The sequence below is a fragment of the Phasianus colchicus genome, chromosome 30 (assembly GCF_987193195.1).
Source record: "Phasianus colchicus chromosome 30, bPhaCol1.hap1.1, whole genome shotgun sequence".
NCBI classification, from domain to species: Eukaryota; Metazoa; Chordata; class Aves; order Galliformes; family Phasianidae; genus Phasianus; species Phasianus colchicus.
Genome location: NC_143465.1, coordinates 1,111,346 through 1,131,446, shown reverse-complemented (window position 1 = coordinate 1,131,446; position 20,101 = coordinate 1,111,346). Strand labels below are relative to the sequence as shown.

Below are 20,101 nucleotides of genomic sequence, written 5' to 3'. Positions count from 1 at the left end.
GCCCCACATCTATGGGGCGATCTGTGGGGCTCCGGAAAAACCCGAAGGCGGCCCCCCCCTTCCCCCCCCCCTCCATCCCAGCTGTGCACGCGGGAGGTGCGTGGGCTCCTCGTGCAGGGCCGCCTCCCCCCCCCCCCCCCCCCCCCCTTGGGTTCCGGGGGGGGGCGATGGGGGGGGGGATGGGTGCAGTTTTGGGGTTTTGGGGTCGAGGGGGTTTTTTTGGCTTCGGGTCACCCCGCACAGATGGGGGTCACGCACGGTTTGGGGTCAGGCGATGTGTGGGGCGCAGGGATGCGATGCCCCATAGGATCCTACAGCCCCACAGCACCGTCCTGCCCCACAACCCCATGGCCCTACAACCCCTCTGCCCCACAACTCCATCCCCCAACACCCCACAACCCCATCCTACTCCTCAGCCCCACAACCCCAAAACCCCTCTGCCCCACAACTGCATCCCAAAGTCCCCCCCAGCCCCACAACCCTCTACAGCCCCTCTGCCCCACAACTGCATCCCAAAGCCCCCCATGCCCTCCCCCAGCCCCACAACCCCACTGTCCCACAACCTCAACCCCAAAGCCCCACAACCCCACCCTACAGCCCCCCTGCCCCACAACTCCTTCCCAAAGCCCCTCCTTCCTCCCCCAGCCCCACAACCCCCTACAGCCCCCCTGCCCCACAACTCCATCCCAAAGCCCCCCATGCCCTCCCCCAGCCCCACAACCCCACTGTCCCACAACCCAACCCCACAGCCCCACCCCACAGCCCCTCTGCCCCACAACTGCATCCCAAAGCCCCCCATACCCTCCCCCAGCCCCACAACCCAACCCCACATCCCCACCCCACAATCCTTCTGCCCCACAGCTCCATCCTAAAGTCCCCCCTTCCCTCCCCCAGCCCCACAACTCAACCCCACAGCTCCACAACCCCACAACCCCACCCCACAACCCCATCCCAAAGCCCCCCTTTCCTCCCCCAGCCCCACAACCCCACTGTCCCACAACCCCCTCCCACCCCCAGCCCCACAACCCCACCCCACAACCCAACCCCACAGCCCCACAACCCCCTACAGCCCCCCTGCCCCACAGCTCCATCCCAAAGCCCCCCCTCCTCCCCTCCCCCCCCCCCCCCCCCCCATTCCGCCCATCTCTTGGCTGCCGCCCCGCAGCCGCTCGGCTCCAACTCGGCCAAAGGTTTCTCCGCTCCGCTCCGCCTACGGAAAAAGCCGAGGCTGTAGGGTCGGCTGTAGGGCAGGGTGTGGGGCCGGCTGTAGGGTCGGCTGTAGGGTTGGCTGTAGGGTCGGCTGTAGGGCAGGCTGTAGGGCAGGTTGTGGGGCCGCCTGTAGGGTCGGCTGTACGGTCAGCTGTAGGGCAGGCTGTAGGGTTGGCTGTAGGGCAGGGTGTGGGGCCGGCTGTGGGGCAGGCTGTAGGGTCGGCTGTAGGGTTGGGTGTGGGGTTGGGTGTAGGGTCAGCTGTAGGGCAGGCTGTAGGGTTGGCTGTAGGGTTGGGTGTGGGGTTGGATGTAGGGTCGGCTGTAGGGCAGGTTGTGGGGCCGGCTGTAGGGTCGGCTGTAGGGTTGGCTGTAGGGCAGGGTGTGGGGTTGGGTGTAGGGTCAGCTGTAGGGTCGGCTGTAGGGCAGGCTGTAGGGTCAGCTGTAGGGTTGGCTGTAGGGTTGGCTGTGGGGCAGGCTGTAGGGCAGGCTGTAGGGTTGGCTGTAGGGTCAGCTGTGGGGTTGGCTGTAGGGCAGGCTGTAGGGTTGGCTGTAGGGCAGGCTGTAGGGCTGGCTGTAGGGTCAGCTGTAGGGCCGGCTGTAGGGCTGGCTGTAGGGCAGGCTGTAGGGTTGGCTGTAGGGTTGGCTGTAGGGCAGGCTGTAGGGTTGGCTGTAGGGTTGGCTGTAGGGTTGGCTGTAGGGTCAGCTGTAGGGCCGGCTGTAGGGCTGGCTGTAGGGTCAGCTGTAGGGCCGGCTGTAGGGCTGGCTGTAGGGCCGGCTGTAGGGTTGGCTGTGGGCCGGTTGTAGGGTTGGCTGTAGGGCTGGCTGTAGGGCAGGCTGTAGGGCTGGCTGTAGGGCCGGCTGTAGGGTTGGCTGTGGGCCGGTTGTAGGGTTGGCTGTAGGGCCGGTTGTAGGGCAGGTTGTGGGGCAGGCTGTAGGGCAGGCTGTAGGGTTGGCTGTGGGGCCGGCTGTAGGGCAGGCTGTAGGGTTGGCTGTAGGGTTGACTGTAGGGTCAGCTGTAGGGTTGGGTGTAGGGCAGGCTGTAGGGCCGGCTGTAGGGTGGAGGGCAGGGTGGCCGTGGGGTCCCGATCCCAAATCCCAACTTCATGGGGTGACCCCGATGCACTGCGCTCCATTTTGGGTCTCCAGTGGGGCTGACGGGGAGCGACCCCATAGACACTGTTTGTCCGTGTGGGGTTATGGGGCTGTGGGGTCTGTGTGGGGCTATGGGGTCTGTGTGGGGCTATGGGGTCTGGGTAGGGTTATGGGATCCCAGGATCTGTGTATGGCTATGGGGTCTGTGTAGGGCTATGGGGTCTGGGTAGGGCTATGGGGTCTGTGTGGGGCTATGGGGTCTGGGTAGGGTTATGGGGTCTGTGTAGGGCTGTGGGGTCTGTGTGGGGCTATGGGATCCCAGGATCTACACAGAGTTATGGGGTCCTGTGTTCCATATGGGGTTATGGGACCTGTGTGGGGTTATGGAGTTATGGGGTCCATGTGGAGCTATAGGATCGGTGTAAGGTTATGGGATTCTGGGATCTGTGTAGGGCTATGGGGTCTGTGCAGGGCTATGGGGTCTGTGTGAGGTTATGGGTTCCTGGGCTCTGTGCAGGTTTATGGGGTCTGTGTGGGGCTGTGGGGTCTGGGTAGGGTTATGGGATCCCAGGATCTGTGTATGGCTATGGGGTCTGGGTAGGGTTATGGGGTCTGTAGGGCTATGGGGTCTGGGTAGGGTTATGGGATCCCAGGATCTGTGTATGGCTATGGGGTCTGTAGGGCTATGGGGTCTGTGTGGGGCTATGGGGTCTGGGTAGGGTTATGGGATCCCAGGATCTGTGTAAGGCTATGGGGTCTGGGTAGGGTTATGGGGTCTGTGTAGGGCTATGGGGTCTGGGTAGGGTTATGGGGTCTGTGTGAGGTTATGGGTTCCTGGGATCTGTGCAGGTTTATGGGGTCTGTTCAGGGCTATGGGGTCTGTGTGGGGCTGTGGGGTCTGGGTAGGGTTATGGGATCCCAGGATCTGTGCAGGGTTATGGGGTCTGTGTGGGGCTATGGAGTCCTGGGGTCCATGCAGAGTTATGGGGTCCTGTGTTCCATATGGGGTTATGGGACCTGTGTGGGGTTATGGGGTCCATGTGGGGCCATAGGGTCTGTGTGGGGCTATGGGATCAGCGTGGGGTTACGGGATGTGTGTGAGGTTTTGGGGTCTGAGCGAGGTTATGGGGCCCTGGGGTCCATGTCAGATTATAGGGTCCTCAGGTCCACGTGAAGTTATGGGGTCTGTATGGGGTCCTTGTGGGGTCCCCCCCCAGCTGTGCACCCCACAATCCCACATGGGGCCAAACATTTGGGGCCGTTGCTCACTGTGGGGTGCTGGAATTTGGGGACCGCTTCAGCACTGAGTCTGTGGGATCCCTTTGTTATTGTAGGGTCTCCCAGATCCCATAATTTATTGTAGGGTCTCCCAGATCCCATAATTTATTGTAGGGTCTCCCGATCCCTTTGTTATTTTGGGGTCTCCCGATCCCTTTATTTGTTATAGGGTCTCCCAATCCCATTATTTATTGCAGGATCTCCCAGATCCCTTTATTTATTGTAGGGTCTCCTGACCCCTTAGTTATTATAGGGTCTCCTGATCCCATAATTGGTGGCAGGGTTTCCCGACCCCATAATTTATTATAGGGTCTCCTGATCCCATTATTTATTGCAGGGTCTCCCGATCCCTTTGTTATTTTGGGGTCTCCCAGATCCCATAATTTATTATAGGGTCTCCCGACCCCATAACTGATGGCAGGGTCTCCCAACCCCATAATTTATTGTAGGGTCTCCCAGATCCCATTATTTATTGCAGGGTCTCCTGATCCCTTTGTTATTTTGGGGTCTCCCAGATCCCATAATTTATTATAGGGTCTCCCAACCCCACCATTTATTGACGGGTCTCCCGACCCCACAATTTATTGTAGGGTCTCCCAGATCCCATTATTTATTGTAGGGTCTCCCAATCCCTTTGTTATTTTGGGGTCTCCCGACCCCATAATTTATTGCAGGGTCTCCCAGATCCCTTTGTTATTTTAGGGTCTCCTGATCCCCTTATTTATTGCAGGGTCTCCCGACCCCATAACTGATGGCAGGTTCTCCTGACCCCATAATTTATTGCAGGGTCTCCCGATCCCTTTATTATTTTGGGGTCTCCTGACCCCATAACTGATGGCAGGGTCTCCCCATCCCTTTGTTATTTTGGGGTCTCCCAGATCCCATAATTTATTATAGGGTCTCCCGACCCCATAATTGATGGCAGGGTCTCCTGACCCCATAATTTATTGTAGGGTCTCCCAGATCCCATAATTTATTGCAGGGTCTCCCGATCCCTTTGTTATTTTGGGGTCTCCCGACCCCACAATTTATTGCCGGGTCTCCCGCCCCCATTATTTATTGCAGGGTCTCCCGACCCCACACTTCCTGGCAGCCCCCCCCCCGTTTACGTCTCACCTCCCCCCGCTGGTCGCGCCGCCGTCCGCCGCCCGTTTTGGGGCCGGCAGCTGCAGCAGCCGCGGAAACCGAGGCACGGCGCCGGGGGGGGCGCGGCGCCAACCCCCCCCCCTCCCCCCCCCCCCCGTGCCCCCCCCGGCCGCCCGGCCGCCAATTGGGGGAAGGGTGAACGGCGCCCGCCGGCTGCGCGCAGCGCCGCTGCCTTTGCCCCACATCGCCTTATGGGGCCGCCGGGCTGCGCTGCGCACGCTGCCCCCCCCCGCAGTGCCCCCCCCCCCCGCCCGCCCTCCAACTGCCCCCCCGCTGCCCCCCCGCTGCTCCACCTACTGCCCCCCCGCTGCCCAACTGCTGCCCCCCCACTGCCCCCCTACTGCCCAACTGCCCCCCAACTGCCCTACCGCCCCCCTACAGCCTCCCACCTGCCCCCCCACTGCCCCCCCACTGCCCAACTGCCGCCCCCCCGGCCCCCAACTGACCCCCACTGCCCCCCCACTGCCCTACTGCAGCCCTGCTGCCCCCCCTCTGCCCCCCCCGTCCCCCTACTGCCCAACTGCCCCCTTATTGCCCCCCCACTGCCCAACTGCCGCCCCCCCGGCCCCCAACTGCCCCCCCGCTGCCCCCCCACTGCCCAACTGCCGCCTTATTGCCCCCCCACTGCCCCCCCCGCCCTCCAACTGCCCCCCCACTGCTCCACCTACTGCCCCCCCACTGCCCAACTGCTGCCCCCCCGCTGCCCCCCCACTGCCCAACTGCCCCCTTATTGCCCCCCCACTGCCTCCTTACTGCCCTCCAACTGCCCCCCCCACTGCCCAACTGCCCCCCAACTGCCCCCCTACTGACCCCCAACTGCCCCCTTACTGCTCCCCCCCGCCCTCCAACTGCTCCCCCACTGCCCCCCCCCGGCCCCCAACTGTCCCCCCTATTGCCCCCCCCACTGCCAACTGCCCCCCCACTGACCCCCAACTGCCCCCCAACTGCCGCCCCACTCTCCCCAACTGCCCCCGCACTGCCTAACTGCCCTCCAACTGCCCCCCACCGGCCCCCCCGCTCCCCAACTGCCCCCCCACTGCCTCCCTACTGCCCCCCCGTCCCCCAACTGCCCCCCCCCGCCCCCCCACTGCCCAACTGCCCCCCTACAGCCCCCCCACTGCCCCCCCCCGCTCCCCAACTGCCCCCCAACTGCCCCCCAACTGCCCCCCAACTGCCCTACCGCTCCCCTACAGCCTCCCTACTGCCCCCCCACTCCCCCCCCGCACCCCACCTGCCCCCCCACTGCCCCCCCACTGCCCCCCATCTGCCCCCCCACTGCCCCTCTCGGCCCCCAACTGCCCCCCCATTGCCCCACCAGTGCCCCCCCGCCCCCCAACTGCCCCCCCCCACTGCCCAACTGCCCCCCAACTGCCCCCCTACAGCCTCCCCACTGCCCCCCCGCCCCCCAACTGCCCCCCCCAATGCCACCCCCACTGCCCCCCTCTGTCCTCCCAACTGCCCCCCAACTGCCCCTCCTACTGCCCCCAACACCCCTCCACTGCCCCCCAACTGCCCCCCCCAGCTGCCCCCCCCAACTGCCCCTCTACTGCCCCCCCAGCACCCCCCGACAACCCCCCCAAACTGCCCCCCATTACTGCCCCACCAATACCTCCCCACTGCCCCCTCAACTGCCCCCCAACTGCCCCCCCACAGCCCAACTGCCCCCTTACTGCCCCCCCACTGCCCAACTGCCCCCCAACTGCCCTCCCACTGCCCCCCCACTGCCTCCCATCTGCCCAACTGCCACCCCACTGCCCCCCCCGCTCCCCAACTGCCCCCCCACTGCTCTGCAACTGCCCCCCCCGCCCAACTGCCCCCCTACTGCCCCCCCACTGCCCCCCCACTGCCCACACCGCCCCCCACCTGCCCCCCAATTGCCCTCCCACTGCCCTACTGCCCCCCCCACTGCCCCCCCACTGCCCCACCCCGCCCCCCCACTGCCTCCCAACTGCTCCCCCCAACTGCCCCCCACTGCCCCCCAACTGCCACCCTACTGCCCCCCCAACTGCCCCCAAACTGCCCCCCTTACTGCCCCACCAATACCTCCCCACTGCCCCCCCAACTGCCCCCCATCGCCCACCCCACTGACCCCAACTGCCCCCCCACCTCCCCTGTACTGCCCATTTGCCCCCACTGCCTGCTGTGCCTCAGTTTCCCCTTCACCCCAAATGTAACGCTGGCCCCACAGCTCTGCCACCCCCAATTCCCAGCCCCGGGGTCCCTCCTCACCCCATTCCCCAGCCCCATGGCTCCGGGGTCCCCCATTCCCCACAGCTTTGGGGTCCCTCCTCACCCCACAGCTTTGGGATCCCCCTCTCATCCCATCCCCCAGCACTTTGGGATCCCCTCCTCACCCCATTCCCCACAGCTTTGGGGTCTCTCCTCACCCGACAGTTTTGGGGTCCCTCCTCACCCCATTCCTCAGCATTTTGGGGTCCCTCCTCACCCCACAGTTTTGGGATCCCCTCCTTATCCCATTCCCCAGTACTTTGGGGTCCCTCCTCACCCCATTTCTCAGCACTTTGGGGTTCCCCCCTCACCCCACAGCTTTGGGATCCCCTCCTCATCCCATTCGCCAGTACTTTGGGGTCCCTCCTCACCCCATTCTTCAGCACTTTGGGGTCTCTCCTCACCCCACAGTTTCGGGATCCCCTCCTCATCCCATTCCCCAGTACTTTGGGGTCCCTCCTCACCCCATTCCCTACAGCTTTGGGGTCTCTCCTCACCTCACAGTTTTGGGATCCCCTCCTCATCCCATTCCCAAGTACTTTGGGGTCCCCCATTCCCAGCCCTACAGCTCCACAGTTCCTCCTCATCCCACAGCTTTGGGATCCCCCTCTCATCCCATCCCCCAGTACTTTGGGGTCTCTCCTCACCCCACAGTTTTGGGATCCGCCTCCTCACCCCATTCCCCAGTACTTTGGGGTCCCTCCTCACCCCACAGTTTTGGGATCCCCTCCTCACCCCATTCCCCAGTACTTTGGGGTCCCTCCTCACCCCATTCCCCACAGCTTTGGGGTCTCTCCTCACCCCACAGTTTTGGGGTCCCTCCTCACCCCATTTCTCAGCACTTTGGGGTCTCTCCTCACCCCACAGTTTCGGGATCCCCTCCTCACCCCATTCCTCAGCACTTTGGGGTCCCTCCTCACCCCATTCCCCACCCCCTGCATTTTGGGGTCTCTCCTCCCCCCCCACAGCCCCTCAGCTGCACTGGGAGCAGCGAGCAGCCCCCCATTCCTGCGGGGTGGCCCTATAGGGTCAGGGTCTCTGCTCCCCATAGTGTGTATGGGGGGGGGGGGGTCACCTCTTAGAGGGGGTCCCGCCCTCTCCCCCCACCCCATAACCCCAAATAAACGACAACCCTCAACTCCGTATCAGAACTCTTTATTACAAACATCATAGAAATCTCAACGGTACAAAATAGAACTTTGATCTCAACCCCCCTCCATCCCCCCCCCCCCCCAAAAAAAAACCCCAAACCCACCCCACCAAAATACAAAACTGTACAAAAGGAGTTTTCTTAGCGCCGTGCTGGCAGGCAGGGGGTCCCACATCCCCCCCCCCTCCCCTCCAACCCCCCCCCTCCCCCTTTATGGCTCAGCACCCCACTGGGGTCGGGAAATGCACAGAACTCAAAACCTGAGAGCAGCAGCTGGGACCTGGGCTGCACCCAGCACAGCCAGCGGTCAGCGCCGGCCGGCCGGACGGACAGACAGACACACACAGCTATGGGAGCCCCAAACTGAGCCCCAAAGCACCCCACCCCCCCCCCTTCCCTCCCCCTCTCTCTTCTTTGGGGTCCGCAGCACCCATAGGTGCTGCTGCGGGGGGTCTGCCGGCGGTGGGTGCTGCTTCACGGCTGGCTCACGGCTCCAGCGCCTGCAGGTCGGAAGCGAAGGCCAGCAGCGTGCGGTCACTGCACCGTGGTGCTGTTGGTGTTGGTGTTGGTGGTGGTGGTGGTGTTGGTGGTGTTGTTGTTGGTGCTGTTGGCCACGCAGGGGTCCACCTGTGTGAGGAAGGCGGGTGGGCGTTCAGCAGCTGCGACTTGAAGCCCTCAGGACCCCCCACCCACCACGGAGACCCCCTCCCCCCCCCACAACCCCCCCCCATCCCCCCCACACCAGAGACCCCCCTCCCCCCCCTCACCCACAACAGAGACCCCCCCCCCTCCTCCCCCCTCCCCCACCACAGAAACCCCACGACCCCCCCACGACCCCCCCCCCCATCCCTCCCACACCACAGAGACCCCCCTCCCCCCTCCCCCACCACGGAGACCCCCCTCCCCCCCCACCCACCAAGACCCCCCCCCTCTCCCCCTCCCCACCACCACGGAGACCCCCCCCTCCTCCCCCCTCACCCACCACAGAGACCCCCCCCTCTCCCCCCCACCCACCACGGAGACCCCCTCCCCACCACCGCGGAGACCCCCCCCTCCCTTCCCCCCCCTCACCCACCACGGAGACCCCCCCGTCCCCCCTCCCTCCCCCCACCACGGAGACCCCCTCCTCCCCCCTCACCCACCACAGAGACCCCCTCCCCTCCCCCCACCCCCCACGGAGACCCCCCCCTCACCTCGGTGTAGGTGGGCGGCGGCATGAACTTGAACTCGGGCGCATACATGAAGATGGGGCTGTCGAAGCCATCGGGGTCGTCCAGCAGCGGGGTGGTGGGGCTCTCCAGCCGGTGGTCCTCGGGCACGATGTCCAGATAGCACGGCGGGGCTGGGTGGGGGCACGGGGACGGATGAGCTCCGCTCTGCCCAACCCCAAACCCATCCAAAACCCCTCAGCCCAAACCCATCCATCAGCCCCCCGCCCCCATCCTCACCTTCTGGAGCATCGGGGAGGTTGAGATCCACCCAGCTCATCTCAGAGCTGGCTTGGCTGGCCATGCTGGAGCTGCGGCTGCCGATGCCGGAGCGGCTGCCGATGACGAGGGGCAGCTCCAGGATGATTTTCTTGGAGCCCGGCACGCTCACGTAGATCTGTATGAAGGCAGGATTGAAGCTGTGAGCATCACGGCAACACACGGTGACCCACAGCCCCACGGGGGGCACCCACAGCCCCACGGGGGGCACCCACAGCCCCACGGGGGGCACCCACAGCGACCCACAGCCCCACGGGAGGCACCCAGTGACCCACAGCCCCACGGGGGGCACCCAGTGACCCACAGTGACCCACAGCCCCACAGTGACCCACAGTAACCCACAGCCCCACGGGGGGCACCCATAGCCCCACAGTGACCCACAGCCCCACGGGGGGCACCCACAGCCACCCACAGCGACCCACAGCCCCACAGGGGGCACCCACAGCAACCCACAGTGACCCACAGCCCCACGGGGGGCACCCACAGCCACCCACAGCCCCACGGGGGGGCACCCACCGCGACCCACAGTGACCCACAGTAACCCACAGCCCCACGGGGGGCACCCATAGCCCCACAGTGACCCACAGCCCCACGGGGGGCACCCACAGCCACCCACAGCGACCCACAGCCCCACAGGGGGCACCCACAGCAACCCACAGTGACCCACAGCCCCACGGGGGGCACCCACAGCCACCCACAGCGACCCACAGCCCCACAGGGGGCACCCACAGCAACCCACAGTGACCCACAGCCCCACAGGGGGCACCCACAGCCACCCACAGCCCCACGGGGGGCACCCACAGCCACCCACAGCCCCACGGGGGGCACCCACAGCCACCCACAGCCCCACGGGGGGCACCCACAGCCACCCACAGTGACCCACAGCCCCACGGGGGGCACCCACAGCCACCCACAGTGACCCACAGCCCCACGGGGGGCACCCACAGCCCCACGGTGAGCACCCACAGTGACCCACAGCAACCCACCGCCCCACGGGGGGCACGCACCCACCCCCCCCACCCACCTGCAGGAAATACTCCACGCGCAGGATGTTGCAACCCAGGATGGACGGCTTCAGTTTGCGCACGCGGATGGTTTTGCCCCTCCAGCTTTCCGACATCCCCGAGATGATGTGATTGCCCCTGACGCACGACAGCTTTTGGGTGAACACTTTGGTCTGCCCGCCCGCCAGGTACGTGTGCTTGGCCACGATGGCAGCTTTGGGCACCACGATTCGGGAGCACGTGTTCTCAAAGTCGGCGTTGATGCAGATCTCATCGCCTGCAACGGGAGCAGCGCGGCGCTCAGCAGGGTCAGAATGCAGCCCTCATCCCCTCCATCCCCACCCCCCAAGCTGTGGGGCAGTCAGGATGCACCTCTTCCATCCCCTCTATCCCTACTCCCCAAGCTGAGGGGTGACTCCTGGCTGCCCCACATCTCCTCCATCCCCACCCCCAAGCTGTGGGGCAGTCAGAATGCACCCCCGATCCCCTCCATCCCCACCCCCAGGCTGTGGGGCAGTCAGGAGTCACCCCTCATCCCCTCCATCCCCACCCCCAAGCTGTGGGGCAGTCAGAATGCACCCCTCATCCCCTCCATCCCCACCTCCCAAACTGTGGGGCAGCCAGGAGTCACCCCTCATCCCCTCCATCCCCACCCCCAAGCTGTGGGGCAGCCAGAATGCAGCCCCCATCCCCTCCCATCCTCTCCATCCCCACCCCCAAGCTGTGGGGCAGCCAGAATGCACCCCCATCCCCTCCATCCCCACCCCCAGGCTGTGGGGCAGTCAGGATGCACCCCCCCCCCATCCCCATCCCCCAAGCTGTGGGGCAGTCAGGAGTCACCCCCCATCCCCTCCATCCTCTCCATCCCCCCCTAAGCTGTTGGGCAGTCAGAATGCACCCCTCATTCCCTCCATCCCCACCCCCAAGCTGCAGGGCAGTCAGGATGCACCCCCCCATCCCCTAAGCTGTGGGGCAGTCAGGATGCACCCCCCCCATCCCCACCCCCAAGCTGTGGGGCAGCCCCTCACCTTCACAGAAGCCCTTCCTGTCGATCTGGGCGCTGACGGAGACGCGGCCGTCGGGGATGAACATGCAGGACACTTTCTTCTCCTTCTTGGCAGCAACGGGGGACTGCAGGGATCAGCGGCTCTCAGTGGGGTGAAGCCAAACTCCCCTCCCCAGGAGCCGCGCTCTCCACCATCCCCTGCTTCCCACCCCCCCAGGAGCTGCACCCCCCCCTCACCAGGTGTTCTGCTCCCCCCCCCCGACACCCACACCTCAATCTAATCCACCCCAGCACCAATTACCAACTAAGCACTTAATCCCAGCAAAGCCCATTAAGTGAGCCTCGCTGACAGAGGTCACCCTGACCCCCCACCCAAGGGAGAGAAGGTGAAGGGGGGGGGATGATGATGGCAGTGGACACCCACCAGCAGCTCGGGGGTGTTGACGTCCACGGGGTCCATCACCTCAAAACGCTTCTTCACCTCCTGCGTGGGGAAGGAGGGCCGATCCAGGAGAGCCTTCACCCAATAATCCACGCAGCCGTACTTCCCCTTGAAGGTGGTGCCGAGGGGGCTGTGAGGAGGAAGAGGGAGGGGGGACAGAATCAGACACAGCTCCACACCCGGAGCAGAAAGAAACCCCCGTCAGAAAACAGCCCCCCAGAAGGGCTCGTGGCCCTGCAGGCACTGCTCACCCCTGGGGCAGCTCGAATCCAAACTTGTACTCGTATTTATTGCCTGGCCGGAGGATTACGGAGCCGTCCTCGTCTGCGGGGCAAGGACAGGAGCTCAGACACAGCTCAGCTTTCCAGCATCCCCTTTCCATCATCCCCCCCGTGCTGAGCAGGCAACCCCCCCATCCCCTCCCATCCCCTCCCCCCATTGCACTCCTGCACACTTTCACTTCCCCTTTCCACCTCACCCCACGCCTGTGGTTCCCTTCCCCCCCCCCCCCCCGGCGCAGTTTCCTTCCTATCTCTGTATCTCAGCCTTATCAGCAGGGGACACGCAGCTCCTATCTGTGTCCGCCCCGCAGCCAAACCGCGGCCCCGCATCCACGCTCAACCCAACAGTTCCGTCATCTCACACCCAATGGGACCCAACACCCCTTCACCCCAACCCCTATGGGGACACCACAGCCCTGACACCCAACAGCCCTTCATCCCATTCCCCAATGGGACCCCACCAGGAGACCCAAACACCCCTTCACCCCAATGGGACCCCACCAGGATACCCAAACACCCCTTCACCCCAATGGGACCCCACCAGGATACCCAAACACCCCTCCATCCCAATGGGACCCCACCAGGAGTCCCAAACACCCCTTCACCCCAATGGGACCCCACCAGGAGTCCCAAACACCCCTCCACCCCAATGGGACCCCACCAGGAGTCCCAAACACCCCTCCACCCCAATGGGACCCCACCAGGAGTCCCAAACACCCCTTCACCCCAATGGGACCCCACCAGGAGTCCCAAACACCCCTTCACCCCAATGGGACCCCACCAGGAGACCCAAACACCCCTCCATCCCAATGGGACACCACCAGGAGACCCAAACACCCCTTCACCCCAGTGGGACACCTCAATGACACCCAACTGCTCCTCCACCCCATTCCTCAATGGGACACCACAGCCCTGACACCCAACATCCCTTCACCCCATTCCCCATTGGGACACCACAACGAGACCCAAACACCCTTTCACCCCAATGGGACACCACCAGGAGACCCAACGCTCCTCCACCCCATTCCTCAATGGGACACCACAGCCCTGACACCCAACATCCCTTCACCCCATTCCCCACTGGGACACCACAATGAGACCCAACCACTCCTCCACCCCAACAGGACACCACAACACCCCCTCCTCTCTTCCCCAGCTGGACACCTCAACCACGAGACCCAATGCTCCCCCTTCTTCCCACAGCCTGGAGACCCAGTGACCCCTTCACCCCATTCCCCACTGGGACACCACAACCCCAAGGCCCATTGCTCCCTTTTTCCAACACCCCTTCACCCCAATCCCTTTTGGGACACCACAACACCCAAGGATCTCTTCACCCCAATGACACCCAAACATCCCTTCACCCCATCCCCCAATGGGGTGAACACCACAACCCAGAGGCTCAATGACCCCTCCCCACCCCACTCCCAATGGGACAACCCCATTGACACCCAACAGCCCTTCTCCTCATCCCCGCTGACACCCAGTGTCCCCTCCAGCCCAATCCCATTGGGGCACCCTATTGGGACCCAACGACCCCTCCACCCCACTCTTCATTGGATACCATGATGAGACCCAACACCCCTTCACCTCAACCCCATTGGGACCCAGCGACCCCTCCCCACCACTGGGACCCAACACCCTTCTCCTCATCCCCATTGGGACAGACCATTGACACCCAATGACCCTTCTGCCCCCTATGAGACCCTTCTCTCCCCACTGGGACACCACAATGAGACCCAACACCCCTTCTCCTCAACCCCATTGGCACCCAATGACCCTTCTGCCCCCCACTGACACCCAACGGGACGCCACAATGAGACCCAACGACCCCTCCACCCCATTGGGACCCAACAGCCCTTCTCCTCATCCCCAGTGACACCCAATGACCCCTCCCCAACACTGACACCCAAGGACTCCTCTGCCCCCCATGGGCACCCAAGGACCCCTCCCCAGTATTGACACCCAAGGACCCTTTTTCCTCCCATTGCCACCCAAAGACCCTTCTGCCCCCCATTGGCACCCAAGGACCCCTCCCCAATATTGAAACCCAAGGACCCCTCCACCCCAATATTGAAACCCAAGGACTCCTCTGCCCCTCATTGCCACCCAAGGACCCCTCCCCAACATTGAGGCCCACGAACCCTTCTTCCTCCCATTGACACCCAAGGATCCTTCTGCCCCCCATTGACACCCAACGACCCCTCTGCCCCCCACTGACACCCAACGACCCCTCCCCAACATTGGCACCCAACGACCCCTCTGCCCCTCACTGAGGCCCAAAGACCCCTCCCCAACATTGGCACCCAAAGACCCCTCTACCCCAACATTGACACCCAAGGACCTTCTTCCCTCCATTGACACCCAAGGACCCCTCCCCAACATTGGCACCCAAGGACCTTCTTCCCTCCATTGACACCCAACGACCCCTCCCCAACATTGGCACCCAACGACCCCTCTGCCCCTCATTGACACCCAAAGACCCCTCCCCAACATTGGCACCCAACGACCCCTCTGCCCCAAGATTAGCACCCAAGGACCCCTCCCCAACACTGACACCCAACGACCCCTCTGCCCCTCATTGAGGCCCAAAGACCCCTCCCCAACACTGACACCCAACGACCCCTCCCCAACACTGGCACCCAAGGACCCTTGCCCCTATTGACCCCCCCCCCCCCCGCAGGACAGCCGTCTCACCCACCCGCAGGCTGTTCGTCCAGGCTGAGCACATCCTCGTAGCGCAGGTACTGCAGCTCCTGCCGGCACTGCTGGGGTCCTTTGGCCCAATTGACCCGCGCTCTGCCGCACGCCTGGACCCGCACGGCGCTGACCCGCGTCACCTCGGCCACCTCCAGCACCACGCGGCCGGCCACCTTCTCCCCGCTGCTGTACACCTTGTCGGGTTCCGTCAGCCACACCTCGAACGTCTTCACTTTCCTGAACATCACCATGGCTGCGGGCGGGGCTGCGGGCCGCTGCTTCGCGCTCGGAGGTTCGTCGCTCTCCCGGCTCCGCTCCGCGCTCCGCGCTCCGCCCGCGGCGCTCAGCTGAGTGAGAGCGGCGCCGCTCCCCGCGCCCTTTTATAGACTCCGCCCGCCCTCCCTTCCCCCGCCCGCGCTTGTTGATGCCGGCCGAGACACGCCGAGGGCGCGTGGCCGGGCCGTGCGGCACGCGTGATCGGCGTTCCCATTGGCCGCCGCCGCCTTGTTTACGGCGTCGCTGACCAATCAGCGCGCTGCCGGAGGAGCGTGGACAGCGTGTGAAGGAGAAGCGAGAGCGTGTTGGGGAGAGGGGGGCGGGGAGAGCGGTGACGAAAGCAGAGTGACGGCGCGGGCGACCAATAAAAAGTAAAGATTCGGTGCGGCGCTGACCAATGGAGAGCCGGGAACAGGATGTCTCGTTCTCTGGGTCGGGGCGCTGCCGTGGGGGGGGGGGGGGGGTGCGGTGGGGTCCTCGGGTCGGTACTGGGGTGGGGGGGGGGGAAGGGAAGAGAAGAGGAGGGGGAGTCCGAGTCCTCGCTGGGGGGGGGGTCGATCCGTGGGGCTCCCACCCGCTGGGGGCTTCCCCGACCCTCCCAGCCCCACCCGGGGGAATTCCCGCAGCCCCTCCCCAGCTGTTCGCTGAGACGTGACCCCCCCCTCCCCCCCCCCCCGGTCCTGAGGTGTGAGAGGGCAAAATGGGGGCGGGGGTCGAGGTCTGACCCCCGGGTGGGCGCCTCCCCCTCCCCCCTCCCCTCTGGGCTGCCCTGAGACCCCCAGTGTCGTGGGGGGGGGGGTCCTCCAAGTGATGCTGGGGTCCCCCCCCAGGACCCCCCAGTGCCCCACCGCCCCCCCTTGAGGCCATGCTGGGGGTCCTCCACAAGACCCCCGCTGTGGGATCCCCACCCAACACCCCATTCTGGGTGCCCCCCCCCCCCCCCCCGTGCTGTGCTGGGGGTCTCCCACGGCCCCCCCCCCCAATATCCCATGTCGGGGCCCCGCTGTGTCGCGGTGAGGTTCCCCCCGTGCGACCCCCCCCCCCCTTTCCGTGTGCCGTATTGGGGGTCGCCCCACGGATCCCCCCCCCCTGTGCCACATCCCTGCTGTGGGACATTGGGACCCCCCCGTGCCACCCCCCCTTGAAAGGAGCCCCCCCCCTGCACCACATCCCTGCTGTTGGAAATTAGGGACCCCCCTGAGCCACCCCCCCCCACTGAAAGGAGCCCCCCCCCTGCGCCATATCCCTGCTGTGGGACATTGGGGACCCCCCCCTCTGAAAGGAGCCCCCCCCCCCCCCCGTGCCACATCCCTGCTGTTGGACATTGGGACCCCCCCCACTGAAAGGAGCTCGAGACCCCCCCCCCCTGTGCCACATCCCTACTGTTGGACATTGGGGACCCCCCCGTGCCATCCCCCCCACTGAAAGGAGCTTGAGACCCCCCCCCGTGCCACATCCCTGCTGTTGGACATTGGGACCCCCCCCCACTGAAAGGAGCCCCCCCCCTGCGCCACATCCCTGCTGTGGGACACTGGGGACCCCCCCCTTCTGAAAGGAGCCCCCCCCCCGTGCCACATCCCTACTGTTGGACACTGGGACCCCCCCGTGCCACCCCCCCACTGAAAGGAGCCCCCCCCCCGTGCCACATCCCTGCTGTTGGACATTGCGGACCCCCCCGTGCCACCCCCCCACTGAAAGGAGCCCCCCCCCCGTGCCACATCCCTGCTGTGGGACATTGGGGACCCCCCCGTGCCATCCACCCCCCTTTCCACAGCCCCTATTGGGGTGGCAGCTGGGGGGCACAGAGCTATGAGTTGGGGGGGAGTGGGGGTGGGTGGGCGTCGAGCCCAGGGAGCCCCAGCTAATCTAATGGACCGTGCCTGCATGAGACCTCTCCTCAGGTCCCAAAGGGCTCCGTGGCCGTGCCGCCCCCCCCCCCTTTTCCTTTTCCTTCCTCATCGCTTTAGCTGTTCCCCCCCCCCATGGGACTTTTCCCCCCCCTTCAGTCCCACGCGTGGGTCAGGAAGGACCGACGTGCTGGTGGCGATGCTCTTGGCTTCCACAAAGCAAAGCATCACGTTGAGAGTGGGACACCGGGTCCTGGGGGCTCCCCCCGGCCCCCCCTCCCACCCCCCCTCCCACCCCCCCTCCCACCCCCCCCACGAATGGGAGGAGGAGGAGGAGGAGGAGGAGGAGGAGGAAGGGCCGTGTTTGTGCCCTCATTGTCCTTTGCTCCTCACGTGGCCCTGTTTGTCTCATGGGTGCTGTTGGCACAGGCTGTGCTTTCCTCCCAGCCACGCTCTGCTCCGGGATGACGTGAGCTTGTGAGCTGTGGGGTGTAACCTGGGGAGTTGTGGGGTGTACCACGATGAGCTGCGGGTTGTAGCCTGGTTGGTTGTAAGGCTGTACCCCAATCAGCTGTGGGTTGTAGCCTGGTTGGTTGTAAGGGTGTACCCCAATCAGCTGCGGGTTGTACCCCAGTTAGCTCCAAGTTGTACAACAGGGAACGGTAAGGTGTACCCCAATCAGCTGCAGGTTGTACCCCAGTTAGCTGTGGGGTGTAGCTCTATTAACTGGGGGCTGTACCCCAGTTACCTGCAGGTTGTACCCCAATGAGCTGCTGGTTGTACCCTGGTTGGTTGTAAGGGTGTACCCCAATCAGCTGCGGGTTGTATCCTGGTTAGCTCCTAGTTGTACCACAAGGAACTGCAGGTTGTACCCCAATGAGCTGCGGGTTGTACCTTGGTTAGTTGTGGGGTGTACCCCAATGAGCTGCTGGTTGTACCCTGGTTGGTTGTAAGGGTGTACCCCAATCAGCTGTGGGTTGTACTGCAAGGAGCTATGGGGTGTACCCTGGTTAGTTGTAAGGGTGTACCCCAAGGAGCTGCGGGTTGTACCCCAGTTAGCTGTAGGGTGTAGCTCTATTAACTGTGGGGCTGTACCCCAGTTTGCTGTAGGGTGTAGCACAATGAGCTGTGGGTTGTACCCTGGTTTGTTGTAAGGGTGTACCCCGGTTAGCTGTGGGTTGTACCCCAGTTAGCTCCAAGTTGTACCCCAAGGAACTGCAGGTTGTACCCCAATGAGCTGTGGGTTGTACCTTGGTTAGTTGTGGGGTGTACCCCGATGAGTTGCTGGTTGTACCCTGGTTGGTTGTAAGGGTGTACCCCAATGAGTTGCAGGTTGTACCTTGGTTAGTTGTAGGGTGTACCCCAATCAGCTGCGGGTTGTACCCCAGTTAGCTGTGGGGTGTATCCTAGTTAGCTGTAGGGTGTACCCCGATGAGCTGTAGGGTGTACCCTGGTTGGTTGTAAGGGTGTACCCCAATGAGTTGCAGGTTGTACCTTGGTTAGTTGTAGGGTGTACCCCAATCAGCTGCGGGTTGTACCCCAGTTAGCTGTGGGGTGTATCCTAGTTAGCTGTAGGGTGTACCCCGATGAGCTGTAGGGTGTACCCTGGTTGGTTGTAAGGGTGTACCCCAATCAGCTGCTGGTTGTACTGCAAGGAGCTATGGGGTGTACCCTGGTTAGTTGTAGGGTGTACCCCAAGGAGCTGCAGGTTGTACCCCAGTTAGCTGTGAGGTGTAGCTCTATTAACTGCGGGTTGTACCCCAGTTACCTGCAGGTTGTACCCCAATGAGCTGCTGGTTGTACCCTGGTTGGTTGTAAGGATGTACCCCAATGAGCTGCGGGTTGTACCCCGCTTAGCTCCAAGTTGTACCACAAGGAGCTGTAAGGTGTACCCCAATGAGTTGTGGGTTGTACCTTGGTTGGTTTTAGGGTGTACCCCAATGAGCTGCGGGTTGTACCTTGGTTAGTTGTAGGGTGTACCCCAATCAGCTGCGGGTTGTACCCCAGTTAGCTGTGGGGTGTATCCTAGTTAGCTGTAGGGTGTACCCCGATGAGCTGTAGGGTGTACCCTGGTTGGTTGTAAGGGTGTACCCCAATCAGCTGCGGGTTGTACTGCAAGGAGCTATGGGGTGTACCCTGGTTAGTTGTAAGGGTGTACCCCAATTAGCTGTGGGTTGTACCCCAGTTAGCTGTGGGGTGTATCCTAGTTAGCTGCAGGGTGTACCTCAGTTTGCTGTAGGGTGTAGCACAATGAGCTGCTGGTTGTACCTTGGTTGGTTGTAAGGGTGTACCCCAATGAGCTGTAGGGTTGTACTCCAAGGAGCTATGGGGTGTACCCTGGTTAGTTGTAGGGTGTACCCCAAGGAGCTGTGGGTTGTACCCCGCTTAGCTCCAAGTTGTACCATAAGGAGCTGTAAGGTGTACCCCAATGAGTTGTGGGGTGTATCTTGGTTAGTTGTGGGGTGTACCCCAATGAGCTGCTGGTTGTACCCTGGTTGGTTGTAAGGGTGTACCCCACTGAGCTGCGGGTTGTACCCCAGTTAGCTGCAGGGTGTAGCTCTATTAACTGTGGGTTGTACCCCAGTTTGCTGTAGGGTGTACCGCAGTTAGCTGCTATTTATACCCTGGCTGTTTGTCAGGGTGTACCCCTGTTAGCTGCGGGTTGTACCCAGTTAGCTCCAAGTTGTACCCCAAGGAACTGCAGGTTGTACCCCAGGGAGCTGTGGGGTGTACCCTGGTTACCTGCAGGGTGTACCTCAGCTGTGAGCTGTGCCCCAACAAGGTGCAGACTGTACCCTGGTTAACCCCTGGGTGTTCCCTGGTTACCTGTGGGGTGTACCCTGTTGAGCTGTACCCCGGTTGGCAGTGAGATGTACCCCAATTAGACACAGGCTGTACCTTAATTAGCTGCAGGTTGTACCCCCATGAGGTGTAGGAGGGTTCCCTGGTTGTCT

At 63.6% G+C, this 20,101-nt stretch overlaps 2 protein-coding genes and 1 long non-coding RNA gene across 3 annotated transcripts; all 3 read right to left on the bottom strand.

The window, feature by feature from the left end:
- Positions 1-9: 9 nt before the first annotated feature.
- LOC149914320 (uncharacterized) lies at positions 10-4,675 on the bottom strand. Its single transcript, XM_090126858.1, has 2 exons — positions 1,068-4,675; positions 10-21 (listed from the first exon to the last, which is right to left on the bottom strand). Exons 1-2 carry the CDS (start codon positions 2,340-2,342, stop codon positions 10-12), a joined length of 1,287 nt encoding a protein of 428 aa, XP_089982984.1. The 5' UTR covers positions 2,343-4,675.
- A 3,418-nt stretch (positions 4,676-8,093) lies between these two features.
- TXNIP (thioredoxin interacting protein) lies at positions 8,094-15,390 on the bottom strand. Its single transcript, XM_031609166.2, has 8 exons — positions 15,026-15,390; positions 12,295-12,367; positions 12,026-12,173; positions 11,624-11,726; positions 10,616-10,872; positions 9,553-9,709; positions 9,298-9,446; positions 8,094-8,731 (listed from the first exon to the last, which is right to left on the bottom strand). The coding sequence occupies exons 1-8, from the start codon at positions 15,273-15,275 to the stop codon at positions 8,639-8,641; spliced, it is 1,230 nt and encodes a 409-aa protein (XP_031465026.2). The 5' UTR covers positions 15,276-15,390; the 3' UTR covers positions 8,094-8,638.
- LOC149914319 (uncharacterized) lies at positions 12,537-15,017 on the bottom strand. Its single transcript, XR_016460446.1, has 2 exons — positions 14,779-15,017; positions 12,537-14,723 (listed from the first exon to the last, which is right to left on the bottom strand). It is a non-coding gene; the product is annotated as an uncharacterized LOC149914319 (long non-coding RNA).
- Positions 15,391-20,101: the final 4,711 nt, after the last annotated feature.

Bases quoted from the DNA above. Each gene is read 5' to 3' on its own strand.
- TXNIP (XM_031609166.2), bottom strand. From the start codon at position 15,275: ATGGTGATGTTCAGGAAAGTGAAGACGTTCGAGGTGTGGCTGACGGAA. The intron at 11,727-12,025 runs GTGGGTGTCCAC...TGATCCCTGCAG, and splicing joins TCAACACCCCCGAGCTGCTG to TCCCCCGTTGCTGCCAAGAA. The intron at 9,710-10,615 runs GTGGGTGGGGGG...GCCTTCATACAG, and splicing joins GCGTGGAGTATTTCCTGCAG to ATCTACGTGAGCGTGCCGGG.
- LOC149914320 (XM_090126858.1), bottom strand. From the start codon at position 2,342: ATGGAGCGCAGTGCATCGGGGTCACCCCATGAAGTTGGGATTTGGGAT.